The sequence below is a fragment of the Eubalaena glacialis genome, chromosome 6 (assembly GCF_028564815.1).
Source record: "Eubalaena glacialis isolate mEubGla1 chromosome 6, mEubGla1.1.hap2.+ XY, whole genome shotgun sequence".
In the NCBI taxonomy this organism is placed as follows: Eukaryota; Metazoa; Chordata; class Mammalia; order Artiodactyla; family Balaenidae; genus Eubalaena; species Eubalaena glacialis.
In genome coordinates this window covers 59977697-60005297 of record NC_083721.1, presented here as the reverse complement: position 1 = coordinate 60005297, position 27601 = coordinate 59977697, and the positions used below count along the sequence as shown (strand labels likewise).

Below are 27601 nucleotides of genomic sequence, written 5' to 3'. Positions count from 1 at the left end.
AGTAAGTTAAGCAAAATGAGAAGACAGAGAAATACACAGCAGATGAAGGAGCAAGGTAAAAACCCACCAGACCAAACAAATGAAGAGGAAATAGGCAGTCTACCTGAAAAAGAATTCAGAGTAATGATAGTAAAGATGATCCAAAATCTTGGAAATAAAATGGAGAAAATACAAGAAACGTGTAACAAGGACCTAGAAGGACTAAAGAGCAAACGAACAATGATGAACAACACAATAAATGAAATTAAAAATTCTGTAGAAGGAATCAATAACAGAATAACTGAGGCAGAAGAACGGATAAGTGACCTGGAAGATAAAATAGTGGAAATAATTACCGCACAGCAGAAGAAAGAAAAAAGAATGAAAAGAATTGAGGACAGTCGCAGAGACTTCTGGGACAACATTAAATGCACCAACATTTGAATTATAGGGGTCCCAGAAGAAGAGAAAAAGAAAGGGACTGAAAAAATATTTGAAGAGATTATAGGTGAAAACTTCCCTAATATGGGAAAGGAAATAGTCAATCAACTCCAGGAAGCTCAGAGAGTCCCATACAGGATAAATCCAAGGAGAAACATGCCAAGACACATACTAATCAAACTATCAAAAATTAAATACAAAGAAAAAATATTAAAAGCAGCAAGAGAAAAGCAACAATTAACATACAAGGAAATCCCCATAAGGTTAACAGCTGATCTTTCAGCAGAAATTCTGCAAGCCTGTAGGGAGTCGCAGGACATATTTAAAGTGATGAAATGGAAAAACTTACCACCAAGATTACTCTACCCAGCAAGGATGTCATTCAGATTTGACAGAGAAATTAAAACATTTACAGACATGCAAAAGCTAAGAGGAGTCAGCACCACCAGACCAGCTTTACAATAAATACTAAAGGACCTTCTCTAGGCAGGAAACACAGAGGAGGAAAAAACCTGGAATAACAAACCCAAAACAATTAAGAAAATTGTAATAGCAACATACACATCGATAATTACCTTAAATGTAAATGGATTAAATGCTCCAACCAAAAGACATAGACTGGCTGAATGGATACAAAAACAAGACCCATATATATGCTGTTTACAAGAGACCTACTTCAGACCTAGGGACACATACAGTCTGAAAGTGAGGGGATGGAAAGAGATATTCCATGCAAATGGAAATCAGAAGAAAGCTGGAGTAGCAGTTCTCATATAAGACAAAATAGACCTTAAAATAAAGACTATTACAAGATACAAAGAAGGACACTATATAATGATCAAGGGTTCAGTCCAAGAAGAAGATATAACAACTGTAATTATTTATGCACGCAATATAGGAGCATCTCAGTACATAAGGCAAATGCTAACAGCCATAAAAGGGGAAATTGACAGTAACACAATCATAGTAGGGGACTTTAACACCTCACTTTCACCAATGGACAGATCATCCAAAATGAAAATAAATAAGGAAACACAAGCTTCAAATGATACATTAAACAAGATGGACTTAATTGATATTTACAGGACATTCCATCCAAAAACAACTGAATACACTTTCTTCTCAAGTGCTCATGAAACATTCTCCAGGATAGATCATATCTTGGGCCACAAATCAAGCCTTGGTAAATTTAAGAATATTGAAATCATATCAAGTATCTTTTCCGACCACAATACTATGAGACTAGATATCAATTACAGGAAAAAAACTGTAAAAAAATACAAACACACGGAGGCTAAACATTACACTACTAAATAACCAAGAGATCACTCAAGAAATCAAAGAGGAAATCAAAAAATACCTAGAAACAAATGACAATGAAAACACGACGACCCAAAACCTATGGGATGCAGGAAGAGCAGTTCTAAAAGGGAAATTTATAGCAATACAATCCTACCCCAAGAAACAAGAAACATCTCAAATAAACAACCTAACCTTACACCTAAAGCAATTAGAGAAAGAAGAACAAACTTTGTTAGCAGAGTTAACAGAAGGAGAGAAAGTTGGCAGAAGGAGAGAAATCATAAAGATCAGATCAGAAATAAATGAAAAAGAAATGAAGGAAACAATAGCAAAGATCAATAAAACTAAAAGCTAGTTCTTTGAGAAGATAAAGAAAATGGATAAACCGTTAGCCAGACTCATCAAGAAAGAAAGGGAGAAGACTCAAATCAATAGAATTAGAAATGAGGAAAGAGAAGTAACAACTGACATTGCAAAAATGTAAAGGATCATGAGAGATTACTACAAGCAACTATATGCCAATAAAATGGACAACCTGGAAGAAATGGACAAATTCTTAGAAAAGCACAACCTTCCGAGACTGAACCAGGAAGAAATAGAAAATATAAACAGACCAATCACAAGCACTGAAATTGAGACTGTGGTTAAAAATCTTCCAACAAACAAAAGCCCAGGACCAGATGGCTTCACAGGTGAATTCTATCAAACATTTAGAGAAGAGTTAACACCTATCTTTCTCAAACTCTTCCAAAATATAGCAGAGAGAGGAACACTCCCAAACTCATTCTACGAGGCTACCGTCACCCTGATACCAAAACCAAAGATGTCACAAAGAAAGAAAACTACAGGCCAATATCACTGATGAACATAGATGCAAAAATCCTCAACAAAATACTAGCAAACAGAATCCAACAGCACATTAAAAGGATCATACACCATAATCAAGTGGGGTTTATCCCAGGAATGCAAGGATTCTTCAATATATGCAAATAAATCAATGTGATACACCATATTAACAAACTGAAGGATAAAAACCATATGATCATCTCAATAGATGCAGAAAAAGCTTCTGACAAAATTCAACACCCATTTATGATAAAGACCCTCCAGAAACTAGGTATAGAGGGAACTTACCTCAACATAATAAAGGCCGTATATGACAAACCCACAGCCAACATCGTTCTCAATGGTGAAAAATTGAAATCATTTCCACTAAGATCAGGAAAAAGACAAGGTTGTCCACTCTCACAACTATTATTCAACATAGTTTTGGAAGTTTTTGCCACAGCAATCAGAGATGAAAAAGAAATAAATGGAATCTAAATCGGAAAAGAAGAAGTAAAACTGTCACTGTTTACAGATGACATGATACTATACATAGAGAATCCTAAAGATGCTACCAGAAAACTGCTAGAGCTAATCAATGAATTTGGTAAAGTAGCAGGATACAAAGTTAATGCACAGAAATCTCTTGCATTCCTATACACTACTGATGAAAAATCTGAAAGAGAAATTAAGGAAACACTCCCATTTACCATTGCAACAAAAAGAACAAAATACCTAGGAATAAACCTACCTAAGGAGACAAAAGACCTGTACGCAGAAAACTATGACACTGTTGAAAGTAATTAAAGATGATACAAACAAATGGAGAGATACACCATGTTCTTGGATTGGAGAATCAACATTGTGAAAATGACTATACTACCCAAAGCAATCTACAGATTCAATGCAATCCTTATCAAACCCCCAATGGCATTTTTCACAGAACTAGAACAAAAAATTTCACAATTTGTATGGAAACACAAAAGAACCTGAATAACCAAAGCAATTTTGGGAAAGAAAAATGAAGCTGGAGATCTCAGGCTCTCTGACTTCAGACAATACTACAAAGCTACAGTAATCAAGACAGTACAGTACTGGCACAAAGACAGAAATATAGATCAATGGAACAGGATAGAAAACCCAGAGATAAACCCACACACATATGGTCACCTTATCTTTGATAAAGGAGGCAAGAATATACAATGGAGAAAAGACAGCCTCTTCAATAAGTGGTGCTGGGAAAACTGGACAGCTACATGTAAAAGAATGAAATGAAAACACTCTCTAACATCATACACAAAAATAAACTCAAAATGGATTAAAGATCTCTTATAAGTCCAGACACTATAAAACTCTTAGAGGAAAACATAGGCAGAATGCTCTATGACATAAATCACAGCAAGATCCTTTTTGACCCATCTCCTAGAGAAATGGAAATAAAAACAAAAATAAATAAATGGGACCTAATGAAACTTAAAAGCTTTTGTACAGCAAAGGAAACCATAAACAAGACGAAAAGACAAGCCTCAGAATGGGAGAAAATATTTACAAACAAAGCAACTGACAAAGGATTAATCTCCAAAATATACAAGCAGCTCATGCAGCTCAATATCAAAAAAACAAACAACCCAATCCAAAGATGGGCAGAAGACTTAAATAGACATTTCTCCAAGAAGATATACAGATTGCCAACAAACACATGAAAGGATGCTCAACATCATTTATCATTAGAAAAATGCAAATCAAAACTACAATGATGTATCACCTCACACCAGTCAGAATGGTCATCTTCAAAAAACCTACAAACAATAAATGCTGGAGAGGGTGTGGAGAAAAGGGAACCCTCTTGCACTGTTGGTGGGAATGTAAATTGATACAGCCACTATGGAGAACAGCATGGAGGTTTCTTAAAATACTGAAAATAGAACTACCATATGACCCAGCAATCCCACTACTGGGCATATACCCTGAGAAAACCATAATTCAAAAAGAGTCATGTACCACAATGTTCATTGCAGCTCTACTTACAATAGCCAGGACATGGAAGCAACCTAAGTGTCCATCAACAGATGAATGGATAAAGAAGATGTGGCACATATATACAATGGAATATTACTCAGCTATAAAAAGAAACTAAATTGAGTTATTTGTAATGAGGTGGATGGAGTTAGAGTCTGTCATACAGAGTGAAGTAAGTCAGAAAGAGAAAAACAAATACCGTATGTTAATGTATATGTATGGAATCTAATAAAAGAAAAAAAAAAGGTTCTGAAGAACCTAGGGGCAGGACAGGAATAAAGACGCAGACATAGAGAATGGACTTGAGGACACAGGGAGGGGGAAGTGTAAGCTGGGACAAAGTGAGAGAGTGGCATGGACATATATACACTACCACATGTAAAGTAGATAGCTAGTGGAAAGCAGCTGTGTAGCACAGGGAGATCAGCTCAGTGCTTTGTGACCACCTAGACGTGTGGGATAAGACGCAAGAGGGAGGGGATATGGGGATATATGTATATGTATAGCTGATTCACTTTGTTATACAGCAGAAGCTAACACAACACAGTAAAGCAATTTTACTCTAATAAAGATGTTAAAAAAATAAAATAAATAAAATGTTAAACCTTAAAAAAGAGCAAGAGATGGAGACAGAGATAGGCAGAAAGAGATAGGGAAAAAATTACTGATATCCATATCGAAAAAGAGAACATGACTACAAATTATACAGTTATTAAAGGAGTAAAAATAGAAATTATGCATAACTTTTTGTCAGAATAATTCAATACCTTAGATGAAAATGGTTAAGCTCCTCAAAAACACAACTTACCCAAACCGACACAAAAGAAAATAGAAAATCTGAATAGCCCTATATCTGTTAAAGAAATTGGGTATATAAATTAAAACTGTCTCACAAACTAGAAGCCCAGATGGCTTGACTGGCAAATTCTGCCAAACATTTAAGGAATAAATGATAACAATTCTACATAAACTCTCTCATAAAATAGAAAATGATGAAACACCTTCTTATTTTATGTGGCCAGCCCACTCTGATACTAAACCCCAACAAAGATAATTACAAACAAACAAAACCATTAATTAAACATGATGCAAAAATTCTTAGAAAATATATAGCCAATTAATTTTAAATATCTAAAAAGTATAAGACATTATGACCAAATAGACTTTATCCAAAAAATATGTCCAGAAATATTAGTTTAACATTCAAAAAACTATTTGTGAAATCTAAAAAAACTGAACTCATAGAAACAGAGAACATATTGGTGATGGCCAGAGGTGGTGAGAGGAGATGGAGGAAATGGATGAAGGCAGCCTAAAAGTACAGACTCCCATTTATAAGGTAAATAAGTTGCCAAAGAAAGTAAAACCTCCATTTTTACCTCACACCATATGTAAAAGTTCTTAGAGATGCATCATAGATATAAATATAAAATCAAAGCCCTAAAATTTCTGAAGAAAACATAAGAGAATACCTTTGCAACCTTAGAATAGACAAAAGGTTTTTAGAACAAAAAAACAATAGTAATTGGAGTTCTCAACATTAAAAATGTTTGCTCATCAAAGATAGCTTTACATAAATGGATAATGTAAGTCACAAACTGAGAGGAAATATCCATAACACATATATCTGATAATGTACTTTCTTCTGTATTTTTCTATTGAAATATAGCTAATTTGAAATGTTGTGTTAGTTTCAGGTGTACAGAAAAGTGATATTCTTTTCCAGATTCTTTTCCATTATAGGTTATTACAAGATATTGAATATAGTTCCACGTGCTATACAGCAGGTCCTGTTATTTACCTATTTTATATATAGTAGTGTGTATATGTTAATCCCAAACTCCTAATTTATCTCCCCCCACCACTGCTAAACCCTTTGGTAACCATGGGTTTGCTTTCTATGTCTGTGAGTCTATTTCTGTTTTGTAAATAAGTTTATTTGTATCATTTTTTAGATTCCATACATAAGTGTATCCTATGATATTTGTCTTTCTCTGTCTGATTTACTTCACTTAGTATGATAATCTCTAGGCCCATCCAAGTTGCTGCAAATAGCATTATTTCACTCTTTCTCATGGCTGAGTAATATTCCATTGTATATATATATACCACATCTTCTTTATCCATTCATCTGTGGATGAACATTTAGATTGCTTCCATGTATTGTAAATAGTGCTGCAGTGAAGATTGCTGCACATGTATCTTTTCGAATTAGAGTTTTCTCCAGATATATGCCCAGGAATAGGATCATATGGTAACTCTATTTTCAGTTTTTTAAGGAACCTCCATACTGTTTTCCATAGTGGCTGTGTCAATTTACATTCCCACCAACAGTGTAGGTGGGCTCCTTTTTCTCCACACCCTCTCCAGTATTTGTTATTTGTAGACTTTTTAATGATGGCCCTTCTGACTGGTGTAAGGTGATACCTCATTGTAGTTTTAATTTGCATTTCTCTAATAATTAGCTATTGAGCTTCTTTTCATGTGCCTGTTGGCCATCTGTATGACAATGCACTTTTATCCAGAATATATTTTTCAAAATTTCTACAATTTTATAATAAAAGAAAAACAACCCAATTTTTAAAATAGGCAAAAGAGTTAAACAAATGTTTCAAAAAGAAAGATATATACCACTAAGCACATTAAAATGCTCAACATCATTACTCTAGGGAAATGCAAATTAAAACTACAATGAGAAACATAATATTCAATTTAAATGAAGGTTTTTGAACTGGCAAATCTCACCTATAGAAATAGAAATAGGAACAGTAGTTGCCTCGTGTCGGGTGGGGATTGATTGGAGCAGCACTGGAGAAATTTGGAGGGATATGAGAATATTCTACATCTTAATAGGACTGAGGGTTATATGGGTATATGCACTGTCAAAACTTATCAAATGATACATAAGTACATTTCAATGTGTGTAGATTATACCTTGGTTTTTCTAATTACCAGTGTTTGGGCTGCATCCTTGAAGAATTAAATCAGAATATTCAGTGGGAACATCCTGGGCACCAATATTTTAAAGTTTCTCTGGTGATCCTAGTATGCAACCTTGAAAGCCTCTGGTGTGGTTTCATGCTCTGTCTCTAACCTCCATTTGTAGCCAAAGAATAGAGGACTGGCTAAGAGTTTAAAATAAGTTCTGGAAGTTAGAATTCCATAAATCAATGGAAGTATGTAGTATCAAATTGAAAAGTATCGCTTCATCTGTCCATGGAGATTAACTTGGGATATAAGTGGAGAAAAAAAAACAGGTGGCACCAAAGGCGTCAATTGCTCCTCCCTACTGGCAATGAAAGGATGCCAGAGAAGCAAAATATGAGGTGGAGCAAACATACCAAGGCCTCTGAGTTGTTCTCTTTTCCTAGGTGGAGAGAATTATTTCATACAGATGTGCTGATAATGTTGAGCAGAGAACTGTGTGGCTGTGTACATGGAGGTGTGTATGGTGGGTGAGAATTGGTGAAGCACAGGTATATTTCCAGGGCTCAAGAAGTGCAGTTATGGAGTTTAAGAACAAGCATTTTCTCCTAATGTCTCCATATGTACATAAATATTTATCAAACCATGTGTCCTGATTTTTGGTTTGGTTCCAGAAATGTGAATGAAGCACATGCAAGAAGATAGAGAATCCCCAGAGTACTTTCATCATGCCTGACATCCAAATTCCCCTCTGCCATGAGTATCTATTGACATAGTACATCCTAGCTTAATTTACATTGGTAAATATAGAGTATATTATATGACATTGTGATGAAAACTTACTTTGTTGTTGTTTTTTTTTCTATTCCAGATATTATTTCATGGAGTGTCAGTATCCTTAGTTAGCCTGATTGTCAATAGATTTATTTTGCCAATGGCAGTTACTAAACTCGGTAAGCCCTGCAAATTCATATTCTGAGTGAAGAGAAAAATATTCCAAACATGCTAAAGAATTGTTAATAATGAAGAAAGAAGCCATATAAATACAAATCAATGGTGTCTAATTGAAGAGGAAATTGGATCTCTATGTAAAGTCATATGAATTGTTTAGGCCAATAAGCAATAATCTTGTACCCCAGTGTTCATTGCAGCACTATTTACAATAGCCAGGACATGGAAACAACCTAAATGTCCAACGATAGACGAATAGATAAAGAAGATGTGGTACATATATACAATGGAATATTACTCAGCCATAAAAAAGGAATGAAATTGGGTCATTTGTAGAGATGTGGATGGATGTAGAGTCTGTCATACGGAGTGAAGTAAGCCAGAAAGAGAAAAACAAATATCATATATTATTAACGCATATATGTGAAATCTAGAAAAATGGTACAGATGAACCTGTTTGTAGGGCAGGAATAGAGACGTAGACATAGAGAATGGACATGTGGACACAGAGGGGGCAGGGGAGGGTGCAACGAATTGGGAGATTAGGTTTGACATAAATACACTACCATGTGTAAAATAGATAGCTAGTGGGAACCTGCTGTATAGCACAGGGAGCTCAGCTCGGTGCTCTGTGATGACCTAGATGGGTGGGATGGGGGGGCGGGGTGGGAGGGAGGTCTAAGGGGGAGGGGATATAGGTATACATATAGCTGATTCACTTCATTGTACAGCAGAAACTAACATAACATTGTAAAGCAATTTTACTCCAATTAAAAAAAAAGATTACTTATTTACGTTAGTCCAGTTTAAGTAAAATTATACAATAAGTTTATTCAGTTATTTGACAAACTTTTTATTAAGAGCCTCTTATATACCAATCACTATTCTAACTGATAGTGATGCATTATGAAGACAAAAAAGATTTCTGAGTTGATGGAACTTATGTTGGAGAGAGGAGAAACAGGCAGTAAACAAGTCAAATAAGGTAATATCAGAGAGTCATTTTTGTATAAAAATAAACAAACCACATATAAATAAAATAGAAAACACAACAGGTAATAGATTCCTGAGGAAATTAGAAAATGAGTGTGTTCAAGGAAAGAAGGTAAGGTGCTGGGACCTTCGAGAACAATGCCAATAGTGGAGGAAGTCCAGATGGGAGAGGTAGGGAAAGAGTTAGATAATGAAGGACCTTGAATTTTAAGATTTTATTCTAAGGGATAAAGGGATTTCTTGGTTGGTTTTAAGCAAGTAAGTGTAATTTTATGAATAAGGTCCTTAAAAAGACAACTCTGGTTCTGTGGATAGCTGATTGGGAGCTATGAAGAGAGTAGAAACAGAAATATCAGTTTTAGGAGGCAACTGCATTATGCAATATGACTGTTTCAATCCCCTACTTTTCAACAATTGATAAATTGAAATCTAAAGAGGTAAAAGTTCTTGACTAAGGTCACACAGCTTGATAATGGCAGTTAAAGAACTAAAAACAAATTGCTCTAATGCTTTTAATCCATTGTATTCTTAACTGCTTTATCACCCTTTCTTGTTACACGCAGAGTTTTCATTCATATGGCATTTTGTAACCAATCTTAAATTTCATCTTTATGGATAATATTGCACCTTCATCCTCATATTTGCAACAAAATCTTTTCTTCCATTTACTTTTTTCTCTATTTTTATTTTCTGAGCCTTAACATAGTAAAATGGGAAAAACAGATTAAAGAGGTAAAATTTTGCAGTGTATCAGATGTTCTACTTAGTAGCTAAATAAACCTAAAATTTTTATTGTGGAGCATCTGTTCACTTGCACTGAGAGCAGTGAACATTTGCTCATGGAACATTATTGCTTTCCAAAGAAACTTCTATGGCTCAGAAAAAGGGAATTTGTGTCTGGTAGTAAGATTCCTTCAAACCTTATTGAGATCTGGAGATATATATACATACACACACACACACACACACACACACACACACACACAGTTGATCCTTGATCAACATGGATTTGAACTACACCAATCCACTTATAAGTGGATGTGAATTTTTTTTTAATTAAAAAAAATTTTTTAATATGTACTTCAGTATAACACGAACCTGCTTATTGAATCTGAGGATGCAGAACCATGGATATGAAGGGCCAACTGTAAAGTTATATGTGTGGAAGGTTGGCACCCCTGACTCCCATGTTGTTCAAGGGTCAAATGTATATATCTGGAGATAAATAAATATATATCATAAATACTTATATATATGACCTTATGTATAGGTGGGAAATATATGTATATATCTACACATACACTGTGTACATATATGTATATGTATATCTATACCTCCTGCATATATCTCCTACCCATCTATATGTATATATGTATATTCTATATATATCATCAAAATGATGATGTCTACTATTTATAAAATGTGTTCTTTGTATCAAAGGTCTTCGTGATGTCACATCAACAAAGTATAAATCACTGTATTATACATTTCAACACTTTCAAGAACTAACCATATCTGCAGCCTCTGCACTCAAATTTGACAAAGATCTTGCTAACGCAGATTGGAACATGGTTGAGAAAGCAATTATACTGCAAAACCCATATGAAGTAAGCAAGTAATACCTTTTGTTTACTCCTTCAAAGTGGATATGATTGCCCTTAAATAAGTATAAATGTTATAAATATTAATTCACAATTCTTAGGGAATTTTGTGACCACTATGGGGCAAAGTAGAAGTGACAACCCCTTTGAGTATAGCAAGTATGTATTGTAAATTCAAAAGAAGTACTAGTGTATTGGAGCTGCCTTTAAAAGACAGCATAAAAAGAAGAGAGTGAGCCTTAGAAAATGGCTAGTTTTTTTACTAGACCGAGGATGGACAGCATTTATTCAGTGTTTATTTAGGCTATTATATAGCCAAGTACTCGCTAGGCCCTGATTTATGATTAATATTACTTTGTAATATAAAATAGAATTCAAAGCCAGTGTCATACGATTAGGTGTAGTGAAATGTCACATCCTGCTTCTGAGATATGTTTTAGAATCTCCATGGTCAGACTTCTAATTCATATATGAGTTCATAATTCATCAGCAGTCATGAATGCCACAAGGAGAAATAATAAAAGTTGTCCTGGTATCTGCTCAATGCTTCTTCTGGGTTGCCATCTCCTATATTATGTCCAATTTTCATTGCAATGTTTTTCTGCATCACACAATATGAGGGGCCAACTTCTATGACTGTAGACATAAGATAATTGGTTGCTGTGAAATAGGATTTCTAAAACTCCATTTTAAATCCTCTAACAGGTGCTTGAAGCTCCAGATGGGGGCCCAGAATCAAGCCTTGTGTCTGCAGGAATATTGCCAGGATTTCTGGATAAGAAAAGTACCAAGTCAAATCTAAGGATTTTTTATAGTAGCTCCCAATATCTGATTGTGGCCTTTTGTTAATCTGGCTGCATCAGAATCACCTGGAAAGCTTATTAAAAAATACGGATTGATTTCCCAGCCTCTACCCAGGAGATTCTGATGCAGATGGTCTGAGGAGGTTCCCAGGAATATATATTTTTAATCCATTTACCCAGCTAATTCTAATGCAAAGTCAGGGTTGAGGTCACCACTCTGGTATTTGATCTGTTTCAGAAGGCAGATAATTAAACAACTACATTCTCCTCTTTATGATGCTGACATGAGGGATATTCTAGTGTTATAGATAGAACATTGGTTTTAGACTCAGAAAATCTGGGTTCATATCCTAGTTTTATCACTTAATAAATGCTTAGTGATCTTTTTATAAACCTTTTATTTTATCTAAGCTTCAACTTTTTTCATCTATAAGATGGAGTTATCCATATACCCATCTCCTAACAGCCATGTTCACTTTTTATTCTACCTTAAGTGATTAGTTTAAAGCAGTGGTTGTCACACTTTAGCTGTAGCAGAATCATGGAATGGGTTTGTAAAAACACAGATTGCTGTCCCATCTCCCCACAGTCTCTGACTCAGCAGGTCTATGGTGGGGTTTGAGAATGTGCATTTCTAACAATACCCAGGTGATGCTACTGGTGCTGGGGAACCATACTTTCAGAACCAGTGGTTTAAAGTGTGATCAGAAATGTAGTAGCTTTTATAAACTTTTACCAATGCCATGCAAAGGTAAAAATATGATATAATTCCTTCCCCCAAAAACTGGCAATTATTTTACCTTCTAGATGACGGTGCAAACGATGAGAAAACTCATCTGAACATTTTTCTGTATCTAGCAAAATTTCTATATTTTTTTAAACCAAAATGGTATGTGAATTGCTTGAGGTTTATGCTAAACAATATGTTAATGTTCATGTATTATTTTTTGGTTTTGATTTGTGTTTTATTTAGTTGGGCCAAGAAGAAACAACAGAACATCAAAAAGTGAAATGTCTACACTGTAACAAGGAAATAGATGAGACCCTTAACATTGAAGCAATGGAGCTGGCCAAGAGGCGTCTCCTGTCAGCACAAATAGTTAGTATTTTATTATACGCTTTTTAAATTATTGTCCTATCATTTATATCATTTGCAAATATTTTTTTCCCATTCAGTAGGTTGTCTTTTCGTTTTGTCAATGGTCTCCTTTGCTAAGTTTAATTAGGTCCCATTTGTTCATTTTTGCTTTCGTTTCCTTTGCCTTAGGAGACAGATCCCAAAAAATATTGCTACGATTTATGTCAAAGAGTGTTCTGCCTATGTTTTCTTCTAGGAGTTTTGTGGTTTCCAGTCTTACATTTAGGTCTTTAATTTTGAATTTATTTTGGTATATGATGTGAGAAAATGTTGTAATCTCATTCTCCTACATGTAGCTGTCCAGCTTTCCCAGCACCTCTTACTAAAGAGACTGTCTTTTTCCATTGTAAATTCTTGCCTCCTTTGTCATAGATTAATTGACCATAGGTGCATGGGTTTATTTCTGGGCTCTCTATCCTGTTCCATTGATCTACGTGTCTGTTTTTGTGCCAGTACTATACTAAAATAATTAAAATTAAAAAAATTAAATTATTGGCTAAAATTATACTGAAAAGTTTCTCCCTCGCTTAAGACATCTTGGTTATGCTCACCTGCACAGCTTAATAGATTGTTTACAAAGGCAAAGGGAAGTTTGGCATTGTCTTAGGCATCTGCTTGACTGCAAAAAGAAAAAAGAAAAGGACAAAAAGAAAAAGAAATCCACTCAAATTAGCTTAAGTAGAAGGTGTTTTATTTTGAGGAACTTGGAATTTCACAGATCCCAATGGCAGGAATTACAGCTGAGCTCTACCACCAGATGCGTTATGCAGTCAGTTCCATGACACTGCCTATCTCTGGACCAAACCAGTTTTTCCCGAAAGAATACCACCAAGTCCACTAGCAACTGCAGGTATAAGTTAGTATGTTTTCATATCAAATCTTGGGTAAAAATTAAAGAAATTCTGTAGCACAGCAGCATATAGGACTCTGTGAGGAAATGCTAATAGCCTAGTTACCATTTTCTATCCAGGTCAGAATCTTGACCAGTTGCCATGACTCATCCTCTCAAAATGTTCATGTTGGGCCTTCCTCACTGCCTGTGGAACTGTCATGCATTTCTCAGCTGTTCCATGCATATAGAATTCTGCTTGCTCAGTCTAACTTGGGAAATGGAAGATCTTTAGGGTATGATTATTCCCTCCTCAGCAGTAGTCCTGGCAGACAAGCTGAGTCTCAAAGACAGCTTTCCAAGGACCTAAATAACTTCTTTAAGCAATTGAGGCAGTGCCATGAAGGGTGAACTTATGCCCATATCATGCTTTGTTCCACCAGCAGATTTTATGAGATCATGTCTTTGAGTCACTTCCAGATTTTTAATTTATTTCAGGAAAATATAGTATTCAGGAACCCTTAAAATCAATGCAGGAGACTCCATTTTGAGTCTTGCTTTTATTATTAATATGATATGTGACTCAGAACATATTCTTTTAAGTTGTTATTCTCCCCATCTGTAAAAGGGGAAATTATGCTACCTGAATGACCTCTTAGATACATTCCACTCATGATAGCTTATGTTTTCTGCAATATATACTTCCTGTACCTTTTTGATTTATTGCCTTAAATGTTTTTTTTTTCTACTATTATATCTTCGTTGATTTTGTGCTGTGTGTTAGGTCTTAATCCAGAAATCCTATTTTTCAAAGTATATTGGATCTCTCTGTTCTATTCTCCAGAGCTTCATCTCACCTCATATATTTTTAGTCTTTCTTTTTTCTAGACATATTTTCACGTGTATCTTAGCTTGTTGATTTGATTTCTGCAATCTCAATGCTAATGTTCACTGTTCCCAACAGTATTAATTGGTTATTGCAGTTTTCAAAGCTCTGAGAGTTTTTATTTAAATCTCAGCCAGCTCTTGTTAACGGGACCAATATCTCCTCCCCTACTGTATGTTAGAAGAGGGGGACTTCCCTAGTGGTCCAGTGGTTAAGACTCCACGCTCCCAATGCAGGGGGCCCAGGTTTGATCCCTGGTCAGGGAACTAGATCCCGCATGCATGCCGCAACTAAAGATCCCTCATGCCACAAGGAAGAACCCACACGCGGCAACGATGATTCTGCGTGAGGCAACTAAGACCCAGAGAAGACAAATAAATTAATTAACTAATTAAAAAAAGAAAGAAGAGGAAGCACAGCATGGTAAGACAGTGGCACAGGAGAGCAGCACAACATAATGGGGGAAAAGAGAGGCAGGCTTTAAATTCAGAAAGAACTGAGTTTCCAATGTGATCTTGAGAAAACTGCTGAACTCCCTGAGCAGCCTCATCTTTCTCATCTATGCAGATTCGTATACCTTCCTCATAAAGCTGTTGCAAGAATTAAATAATTTTCTGTAAAACATAAATTATTATGTTAATTCAATAGTATATTAGAGAGCTCAGAGATGGCAGTTATTGTTAGGAATCAACCATTCTCTAAATTCTTCTTACATTTTGGTGTGAAGGATCATTTAAGAGTTAACATTTTTCTAGTATCTAACTGCTTTGTCATTTGTGTCGCTAAGCTTTCATGAGCTCCATATGACTTTCAGCTTTCTTATTTTCCCCACAAACTACAGTGTTTATCTTTGAGGATACTGAAAATATTTTAATTTTACATTATTTTGCAAGTATTTTAATGAAGTTTAAGGAGAAAATGATACTCTATTGAATTCCTTCCATTACTGACAAATAACCTTTTGACCTTTCATCCTTAAATTTAGTTCTGTCCCTTTCTAGGATCCCCCAAGAGCAAAACCATGTTTCAATGTCCGTAAATAATTGTGCAGACAGAATGTCTTCTATGGAACCAGGAATCTTTAGTCATATCACACATCCCAATTTAGGAAGTTGATTCTCGACAATGTTCAGCACACAGAAGCCGAGTGGGCTCTCAGTATATGGACTGAATGAATGTCTGTGTTCTGCACCACAGGAGCAGTTCATTTCATGCTCTGAATAGATTGGAGACAAGAGAGTTCTGTTGTCAAAATATTTGGGGAAGTAGAATTAAATAAAGATATAAATCAGAATCCCTTACTGTAGAATTTCTCAGAGTCTTTAATATTCTAATATGCATTATAAACTTTTAAGATGGGGATAGTTTGCAACAGTTCCCACGCTTATTTGGCCACAGAACTCCGCTTATTTTTGAAAACCTAATTAACATCTAGAGGAACCTAGTTTCCTGCATAACCATTTTCATTCCACCCAAAACTCAGACCTACCTTCTGCACTGACCTCATGGTCTGGACTCTGTAGAAAAAAAATTTTTTTATATAAAGATACTAGATTATTTGGGGATTTTGACTTCTTTCTCACAGATTATTTTTCCATAAAGAAAATAATATATTGTCCCTGTTACCCATATTATAGAATGATTTGATTCAACATTTCTTTTAGGCAAGCTACCAGAGACAATACAGGAATGAGACTCTGTCCCAGAGTGCAGTCCAGGTGCTGGTAGGTGCAGCAGGAAGCTTTGGTGAGAAAGGAGAGTAAGTATATTTTCAGGAGAAAGCTTCCATCCTAAGCCACTGCATTTAGGAAATTGTGCAAATGAGTTTCTCGCTTTTGTCCGGTAACTTGAGATCACCCAGTATTATGTGTGCAAGTCACTGCCTGCTCTCCACCCCACAACCAAGCCAAATCACCTGCTTCCAGTTTCCCAAACTTGCTCCACTCATTCACACCTCTGTGCATTTGAACCAGCTGCTGCTTCTAACTGAGATGCTCTTCCCTTTCTCCTTTTGCCCACCCTTGCAAAGCTAAGCTGTGGTAAACCACTCCTCCTTCTAGGCTACTCAGATACCTCACTGAGGTCAAAGACTTCCTTAGTCCTTCCAGGCACATCTTCCCAATGCACATCCTCTCCTGATATACTCGTAATGATTTCTTTAGATGCAAGCCTCCAGAGTCATCAATGAGTTCCTCAAAGTCAGCATGTTAGGGAGTACCCTCAGATCATCCCCTGTGGAGTGAAAGGATGAAGGATGTATGACTGGGCAGAGGGACGAGTTAAACTGCAGTGCAGGTGCGACAGCGAGCACCCAAAACCCAGACATACCTTCTTGTTCTAGATCTCACTTCTGGTACCACGGACACCAAAGTTTCCTGCTCAAGTGCTCCTAAGCTTATTTCTAGGATTGCTTGGGCCTTTTCCCTTATGTCATGATCTTACAAGCAAACTGGGCCCTTGGTGTGCACCCCTCAAAACCTAAGACATGTGCCGGCCTGGTGTCCACTCACATGCACCGGCTTGAGGTACAGTGAGAGATAAAGCTGTGTGTGGGAAGAGAAGCAGCCCGACACTGGAGCATGCTCTCACTGCAGTGTGAGTACAGATTTTCAAAGAGTCTAAGAGTTTTAATTTCAAGCCTAGCCACGCAAATCGTTATGACATTATCTTTCCACATATGGTACAAGTCCTCCACCTGCCCTCTTGCTCTAGGGCCCTCAAATGCTTAGGGGACCTGAGCGGTGTTAGTGAAGTAGAGGGAGAAGCCTGGGCAGATGTGATCAATTTAAAACAGTATGATTCATACTTTAAAGACAGATGCACTATGTACAGCGGAAGTTTTTAAATGAATGAACAAATGACATGCTGAAAAGTAGTATCACTGCATTGTCCAGGAGAGGTTAACATATGTAGAATACATATAAAACAGTACTTATATAGAGCAATTCAGCCCACCCCCTTGATTTTTCCTCTTAAAACCCACGAAGGCAGAAGCAACGTATGCCTCTGAGGACCCAGAGTAAATGGGGTTAAGGTTTGAAAGGACTCACAGTGGGCAACAAAGGCAAATTTTGAAACATTTATTACATTTTCATTCATACATGCAAGAGATAAACATTGAATACTAATGTGTGCAAAACTATATGCCAGCATTGGGGTATATCAAGATCAGTGAAATGGTGCTCAGATCAGAGGAGAACTTTCTCTTAATTACACTTGTGCTCAGTGCTTGCTGCTTTGCTGTGTTGCCTTGGAGTTGATTTCACCATCCGCTGATCATTCCTAGCCATAGCCCCACTTGTTGGGGTACCCTGCGGCAAGAAAACAAGTCTAAAGATAAGAACAGTAGGGGGTTAAATAGAGGTACCAGGACCTGTGCTAAGTGCCTGCGTAATTGCCTAAGAAGCAATACTTAGAATAGAGCTCATATTTATTGTCTTGTGTCAGACACAGTTTTAAACATATTACATGTATTACCCATTCAATGTCATAAAAATCCTATAAGTGCTATTATTATCTTTATTTTGCAGGTGGGGAAAGTGGGGCACAGAGAGATTAAATAATTTACCCAGGGTTATTTAACTAATGAATTATAGAGCATGGATTCAAAGCTATCCTACCTCACTATCCAGTTAGAGAGATCATACTCTTTTCCTAAATCAGGTCTAAACAGTGAACATGTTGATATAAAATAGGAACTCAGGAGCCTGAAAAACACAATAATTTGGCCGGTAAAATATCACACACATTGATATCACAGAATTTTAGGATTCATAGGAACTTGTGAAATGATCAAGTCTTAGCTTAGACATTAATTCCTTCAGGAAGGTTTCCTGATTCCCCAAGACTATATTCAACACCCCCCTTTGTGGGTCCAGAGTGTCCTCTTATTGTCTCTGCAGAACACTTAACTACACTTAACTGCAACTGTTGTTTGCATGTTTTACTCCACTAGTCTTCTGGATTCTTGAGGGCAGAGACCAGTATTTATGGTTTACCCCATGCATTTATCAAGCATAAAAGGTGCTCGATCAAATATTTTAAAAATCAGAAATGAATCAAGTCATATATACATTCATGATTTTCCGTGTAATTACCACATCATTATATTGAATCACAGAGAACGGAATAACTTCCTTCTTTTTAATTATATCAGTATCCCTGTAACAGAGAAATTGCCCAAATTTTAGGGTGAGAACGTCATAATCCATAGGAAGAACAAGGTCCACCTTTGAACTTAAGTCATCAATGCCCTTCCATTAAGCTGTATTTTAAGGTAGGGCCTCAGATCCAGGGATGGAGCCCCATCCTCCTTCTGATGAAGACACTTAAAAATGGTTAATGTAAGTATCTGGTCAGCAGCAGGTAAGTTCCTCATAAAACCAAGAGAATTTGCTGAGCAAGACCAAATCATAGCACATAGATCTGAACTGTCTCAACAAAAAACCTAGAAGAAACCTACAGGCAACTTGGGGCAAATGTCTTTTGGGGGTTTATGAGCACCAACTTCTCCAAGTAACCATTTTTACTCTTTCACTTCACCACTTGTATTTTCCCCATAAACTCCCTGATTACTTGCCCAGAAGTTGCAAGAAAAGAGATGGGCGAATGTGTGAGTTGGGCTGGATGCCTCATATATGCTTTCTCATTTAAGTTTCCCAGGCTGACGTAAGTATTTTTACTTCCATTCTGAGAGCAAACAGGTTAATGAAGTAATTTGTTCACTGCCACCCAGATAATGGAGGATCAAACACAAAAACCCACATATATTTGAATCCCAAATATTTGAGTCATGGTATGCTTTCTCTCCCTGAAACTTGACTTCTCTATTTTGAACCATTTATCTCCATTTTTTTTTTTTTTTTTTACTCTCTGTTTAATGATGAGCCCCACAATCTAACTTCATAATTATATATCCACCTTTATCTACATCTCCATGACTTGGACCTATGCCCATGAAAGTGTCTCATTTCCTGTCGTCACTGGACAAAATAGTTTTCCTGCCTCCTGACAATACTGCATTAAACTTATCTCAAAAATGTTAAAGCATGTTTAAAGGTTCTTCTTCTTCTTTTTTTTTTTTTTAGATATATGAGTGCTGAGACAATAAAGAATTATTCTGAAAGCAAAAAAATTCTTGTCTTTACTAGAAAAGTATTGCTCAATTGGGTGTATAATACGAAAAAGGAAAAAGGGATCCCATCAAGGTAAGTACTTTTAATAAACCTTACTAGAAATGCTATTATAATCATTTGAAATTTCCTTTTATTTATTTTTAAAAATTTATATCCTGAATACTTTGTAAAATATTTTGAGGTGGTTTACAACTAAATTACTTATATACGTACAAAAAGTTACTTAAAGAAAAAAAGATACAGTGTAATAACTTTTATTATAGAGGTAAATTTCATACAAGATTAAACGTTAACCATTTTTAAGTGTACCATTCAGAGTTATTTAGTATATTCACGTTGGGCAACCATCTCCTCTGTCAAATTCCACAGCATTTTCATTGCCCCAAATGTAAATCCAGTACCCATTAAGCAGTCACTCCCCATTCTCTCTTCCCCCCAGCTCCTGGATAGCACTAGTCTACTTTCTGTCTCTATGAATTTACCTATTCCAAATGTATTATATAGATAGAATCATACAACATATAGTCTTCGGTTTCTGGATTCTTTTTTTTTTTTTTTTAACATCTTTATTGGAGTATAATTGCTTTACAATGGTGTGTTAGTTTCTGCTTTAGAAAGAAGTGAATCAGCTATACATATACATATATCCCCGTATCTCTTCCTTCTTGCGTCTCCCTCCCTCCCACCTTCCCTATCCCACCCTGGAAGCAACCTAAGTGTCCATCGACAGATGAATGGATAAAGAAGATGTGGCACATATATACAATGGAATATTACTCGGCCATAAAAGTAAACGAAATTGAGTTATTTGTAGTGAGGTGGATGGACCTAGAGTCTGTCATACAGTATGAAGTAAGTCAGTTTCTGGATTCTTTCACTCAGCATAATGCTTCTTCCACATTGTAGCATGTATCTGTAGCATAATGTTCATCTACTTTGTAGCATGTATGAATACTTTATTTCTTCTTGTGGCTGAATAATAGTCCATTGTACAGACGTGCTGTATTTTCTTTAACCATTCATCGGTTGATGGGTATTTGAGTTGTTCTCACCTTTTGGCTATCATAAACAGTGCTGCTATGAACATTTATGTACATGTATTTGTTTGAATTCCTGCTTTCCATCTTTTGGGTATGCACCTAGGAGTAAAACTGCTGGATCATATGAAAATAAAGTTTATTTAATTTAATTAATTTATTTAATTTCTTGAGGAAACACCAAATTGTTTTCCACATCTGCTAGATAATTATGAAATCAGGAAATGTGAGTCCATCCACTTTACTTTTCTTTTTCAAGATTGGTATAGCTATTCAGGGTTCCTTGCAATTCCATATGAATTTTAGGATTAGCTTGTCTATTTATGCACATAAAAAAATGTCATTGAGATTTTCATAGGGATTACATTTAGTTTGTAAATTGCTTTGAGTAGTATTACCATCTTAAAATATTAAACTTTCTGATTCATGAACATGGGATGTCTTTTCATTTATTTAGATCTTCTTTAATTCCTGTTAGGAATGTCTTATAGTTTTCAGTGTACATGTCTTTGGTAAAATTTAATCCTAAGTATTTTTATGCTACTTCAAATAAAATTGTGTTCCTGATTTCATTTTTGTAGTGTTTATTTCTAGTGTATAGAAATACAAGTTATTTCTGTATATTGATCTTGTATCTTGAAGCTTTGCTGAATTCATTTTTTAGCTCTAGCTGTTTTTTGTGAATTCTCTAGGATTTTCTGTATTTAAGAGCATATCACCTAGGGATAGAGATAATTTTACTTTTTCCTTTCCAACTGGGATGTCTTTTATTTCTTTTCTTAGATTCAAGAGAGGTCTCCCTCTTCTCAATAGGAGTATCAGTAAATACCAAATGGATATTTTTGTACTATGGTTCTTTTAAAGCCTTCAATAGTGACTTAAGCTAGAGCTTTCTGAGTACTTATTTCTGTTGATGTAACAAAGAAATGGAGATCTGAAAAACTAGGATTTATAGTCAATCAACCTTTTAGGCTGTCTCTTATGTATCATTCATCTCACAGTAGGTAGTACAGATTCTGGAGTCAGACGGCTTAGTTTAGAATCCTAGTCTTTATCATTTATTAGCTGGATAAGCTTTACAGGTCTCAGTTTTCTCATTTGTAAAATGGATAAAATAATATCTATGTCATATTCTGGAGACTGATATATGTAAAGCATTTGGCAAAATAACTGGCACATAGTAGGTACTAGTATATGCTAGTTGGGTTCACCTCTGCCTACATTATGAGATTGTTGTAAAGATTACATAAATAGTGTGTGTAGAAGCACTTAGTCCAGAGACTAGCACTAAGTAAGCACTTAAATGTTAGCATTTATTACTAAATGCTAAATAAAAATTGAGTTCTCTAACCAGTGGACGAAGTCACTATCAAAGATGAACAAACACAGAAGGAAACAAATAATCGTGAGAGTGAATCAGCAGAAATAACAGCAGCAGATTTATATCCCTAAGACTTCAGTCATTAAAATTATCCAATATGGACTATAAGTATTAATGAAATGTTGAAATTAGTAAGTGATGGAATCACAAACATGAACAAGGCCAATCACCAAAAGAAGATTTATATAATGAAAATGAAAAAATATATAATTTATATGTAAATTATATAACATGGAAAATATATATAATAGTTTCTACCACCTTTTCATTGCTTCCAAGGTAATTACCCAGGTCAGGTCTCAACACAGCTGGAGGGGGAAATACAGTGGCTGCTTCAGGAGACTACAACTTGTCAGCTGACGGAATTACAGGACCTGGCATCAGCAAATACTAGTAGAACATATAAGGGGATGGATCTTGAGTATATGGGACCAGAGGGCTGCAACATAAGGCCAGATTTGGGAGAAATTTATTGGCACAGAGGTCTTATCCATGATAATTTAGGATTCAGCATTCTATCTAGGACACTTGGAACTGGTGCTATTATATTCCTGAGATGGTTCTTTGAAGCTTGACCAGGCCAATAACCTACAATAAATGAAGTGCAGATGATAAAATTGGAATATTTAACTAGATTTATTATATTAGAATGAAGAACCAACCTCATGATCTTGTTCCCTGGGAAAGAACGGAGGATATTTCCCTTCACCATGGCAACAGTGAGAAACTCAATGATAGATGTCCTCTGCAGGACATGGTTAACCATCATTAAGTCTGCTGTGAAACTGGTCTCTCTAGTATCAAAAGGAAATGGGAATGGCAGAAGACAGATGGCAACACTTAAATGTCAGAGGCAAGGTGGGCATACTTTATTTTGTGGACAGCAAACCTGGAGTAGCAATCAGAGTGTTTGACCTAAGGATGGGTAACAAATATTGTATATTAAAAGACAATATAGACAAACAGTTAACTATGGTATTACTTGACTTTTCTAAAGATAGAAAGGGAGAGCTGTTGAGCAAAGGGATGAAGTCAATTACTGCAAGATAGCTAAGTCAATTCTCAGAAACAGAGTCCTTGAGAAAGAACTGCAACAACACCACAAATATGTAGGATAAATATTTCCTCAATCTTCTCTCAAATGGACATTTAATCATTTTACCAGAGTTCCTGTGCATTGGGAAAAGAAAATATTCAGACTCTTTTAGGACTTTGGGTTATGACATTTTAAATGATACTGACACCAAAGGCTTGAAATACTATTGTGTTCCTCAAGTTAAACTGGGAGCTTTTAGGCCAGATAATTTATGGAGTTTCTGACCCAGTCTGTCTCATAGAAGTCCACCAGGTCCACTGTGTGGTTATTTTCCTAAGTCCCTAAGTGGATAATTGGGATGAATATACTTAGTGTCTAGCTGAACACTCACATTGTCTTGTTGACCTATATCGTAAGAATCATGGCAGAAATGGCCAAGTGACCAAGTGGAACCCTTGGCCCAAATAGTAATAAGAAGCAATATAGCATTCCAGGAGGAGTTTAAAAACTAACACCAACATTAAAGATTTAAAGGAATTGTAAGTAATTCCCATCATATCCCCTTTAATTTATCTATCTGACATAAACAAGTCAGATTATAGTCAATTATCAATTTAAGCAAAAGGTAACCTCAAGTGTAATGCTGTGCCAGATGTGATTTTATTGCTGGAAGAAATTTTAAAAAGCAGTCTGTGCTCTCATCCAAGATGGTGGCATTGAGGCTCCTGAACTCAATTCCTTCCATGGACACACCAAATCTACAGCTAAACATGGATGAGTTCTCCTTGAAAGAAATCCAGAAACTATCTGAGCAACTCCTACACATCAGGCTAATGAGAAAATACCTACTTTGAAACAGGTAGAAAAGGCTGAGACACACTTTCACCATAAAACTCACCCCCTGGCACAGACATACAATCGGAAGGGAACACACAGCACCCAGTCTCTCCCGAGAAGCAAAGGGTTTGAGCCCAATATCTAGCACCCCAACTTTTAAGACTTCACCCTAGGGGATGGGCCCCCAAAATACCTAGTTCTGAAATCTAATGAGGCTTATAACCACAAAATACACAAGACTAGAGCAGACAAAGAAACAGTTCTTAATGTGTTCATGAGGATGTTGTCTCCTTCGAAGGAGCTTGTGCAAAACTTGGCACCCTGGCTTTTGTGGCTGCCACACAAAGGACACACCTCTTGATTGCCTGGCTCTAGTGGCCAAGGGGGCTTGTATCTTAGGACCCACAGGACTGTAGCAAACAAAGAAACACTTCTTAATGGGCTACAGCCCCAGGGCTCAGTGCAGATGGAGCAGATAGAAATACCCATCTCCTAGTCTTTCCCTGAGAGAAGTCTATTTGCATACCTCAAAAGCTGCTACCTGAGGAGTCCAGTTTCCAATCAGCTTGCATCTAGGTGATGAATGATACTCTCCACAATGGGACACAAACAGGTCTTGGCACATCCTCAACTACTGGGAGCCACTAAGAGCAAATAAGGCAGCTTGGACAATCACAAAGGTTTGAGAGACAACCAAGAGCTCAGGCTAGGCTGAGTGATAAGGTTTATCTACACAAGACCACTCCATCAAGACCGAAAGAGGTGGCTGTTTTATCTAATGTGCAGAAACCAACACAGAGCATGAAGGAAAATGAAGAAACAGAGGAATATGTTCCAAACAAAAGAACAGAATAAAACTCCAGAAACACCTTAATGAAATTTAGATAAGTGATTTATCTCTTAAAGAGATCTGTTAGAGTGATTTATCTGTTAGAGAGATCAAAGATGCTCACTAGGGTCAGAAGAAGAATGTATAAACAAAGGGAAAAACTTAACAAAGAGATAAAGATAGCTTAAATGACTCATGGGACACCATGAGGTGGACCAGTATTTACATTATAGGGGTCCCAGAAGGAGAAGAGAGAAAGAAAGGGGCAGCAAACTTATTCAAAGAAATAATGGCTGGAAACTTTCTTTACATAGGGAAAGAAACAGACATCCAGATCCAGGAAACTCAGAAATTTCCAAATATGATTAATCCAAAGAAATCCAAAGAGATCCACACCGAGACACATTAGGTAATTAAATTGTCAAAAGTTAAAGACAAGGAGAGAATATTAAAAGCAGCAAGAGAAAAACAATTTGTTATATACAAGGGACACACACACACCAATAAGGCTATCAGCATATTTTTCAGCAGAAGCTTTGTAGGTCAGAAGAGAGTAGCATGATATACTCAAAGTACCGAAAGAAAAAAAAAAAAAAAAACTACCAACCAAGAATTCTCTACCCTGCAAAATTGTTCAGAATTGAAGAAGAGATAATGAGTTTTTCCAGGCAAGCAAAAACTGAGGAATTCAGCATCCTCAAGACCAACCTTACAAGAAATGTTTAAATGGACTAAAGTCCCTTTTCAAGCTAAAATGAAATGGAATTTATTAATAACAGGAAAACATATCAAAGTATAAATTTCATAAGTAAATAAATATATAGTAAAATTCAGAGTACTCTAATGTTGTAATAATGGTGAGTAAGTCACTTATAAATCTAGTATGAAGGTTAAAAGACAGAAGTACTAAAAATAACTACAATAATTTGTTAATGGATACACAAGGTAAAAAGATGTAAATTGTAACATCAAAAACATAAAATGTGGAGAGGAGGAGTAAAAATGTAAAGATTTTAGTATGCATTCAAAGTTAAGTTCATCTTAAAATAGACCATTATAAATATAAATATGTTTTATGTAAGCTTCATGGTAACCACAAAGCAAAAAACAATAATAGATACACAAAAGATAAAGGAATTTAAGCATACCACTACTGAAAATCATCAGTAGATAGGTGTGGATTTACTATTGCCATTTGATAATTGTTTTCTTGCTACTTTATAGTTCTTTGTTCATTTCACATTCTCTTATCTCTTAAATTGATGCAGCCACTATGGAAAACAGTATGGAGTCTCCTCAAAAAATTAAAAATGGAACTACCACATGATCTAGCAATCCCACTTCTGAGTATATATCCAAAAGAAATAAAAACAAGATATCAAAGAGATATTTGCACTCCCATTTCACAGTAGCATTATTCACAATAGTTAAGATATAAAAATAACCTAAGTGTCCATCAATGGATGAATGGATAAAGAAAATACAATGGAGTATTATTCAACCATGAGAAAGAAGGAATTCCTGCATTTGTGACAACATGGTTGGATCTTGAAAGCATTATGCTAAGTATAAGCCAGACTGAGAAGACAAATACTGCATGGTATCACTTATATGTTAACTCTAAAAATAAATAAAATGAAAAAACTGAAATAAAATAAAATAATAGATTTTAAAAAGTCAACTCATAGGGACTTCCCTGGTGGTGCAGTGGTTAAGAATCCGTCTTCCAGTGCAGGGGACATGGGTTCAAGCCGTGGTCCAGGAAGATCCCACATGCTGTGGAGCAACTAAGCCCGTGTGCCACAACTACTGAGCCTGCTTGCTGCAACTACTGAAGCCTGCATGCCTAGACCCCATGCTCTGCAAACAAGAGAAGCCACCACAATGAGAAGCCCATGCACTGCAACAAAGACCCAACACAGTCAAAAATAAATAAATTCATTCATTCATTAAAAAAAAATAGTCAACTCATAGAAACAGAGAGTAGAAACCAGAGCTGAGGGTTTGGGGAAATAGGGATTGATAAAAGGTTACAAACTTTCAGCTATAAGGTGAATGATGCCTGAAGATCTAATGTAAGACATAGTGACTATAATTGAGAACACTGTACTTTATAACTGAAATTTGCTAGAGAGTAGAACTTAAATGGTCACACCCCCAAAAAAGAGTTATGTGAGGTGATGGATGTGTTAATCAACTAGATGGGGGGAATCCTTTCACAGTGTATATGTATATACACTGTATTGTACATATACATGTATATATGATGTACACTTTCAATATCTACAATTTTTTGTCAGTTATACCTCAATATGGCTGCATTTTTTTAAAAATAGAAAAGAAAAACAGTTTGGAGAGAGGGCTGAGAAGGGCAGTGGCAGTGTTACCATAAACTTAACAAAACTTACACTCTATAGCTCCTCCCTCACACTGGCACTGCCTGAGGCCTTGGAGGATTTTTGCAATTTGATGACAGCATCATAGATGTATTCATAATTTCATCTCCTCTTCCTTAAATAGGGCTCCAAATTGTAAAATTTCAGGTCCTGCATAACACGGATCTACCTCTAAGAATAGCAAAGTAATCCAGCACTTACCCACTCTTCAGTCAATAATTTGATTAATAATTTCATTTGAGTTTTAGCAATAATAAT

General features: G+C 36.0%; 1 protein-coding gene across 1 annotated transcript in view; it reads left to right on the top strand.

Moving 5' to 3' along the window:
• Positions 1–27601, top strand: part of SLC9C1 (solute carrier family 9 member C1) — a 114478-nt gene that overhangs the window by 42832 nt on the left and 44045 nt on the right. The window contains exons 12-16 of the mRNA XM_061192729.1: positions 8363–8444; positions 10876–11042; positions 12813–12938; positions 16357–16451; positions 19780–19899. Of these exons, the coding sequence (XP_061048712.1) occupies positions 8363–8444; positions 10876–11042; positions 12813–12938; positions 16357–16451; positions 19780–19899 (590 nt within the window). The remainder of the gene's footprint in view (positions 1–8362; positions 8445–10875; positions 11043–12812; positions 12939–16356; positions 16452–19779; positions 19900–27601) is intronic.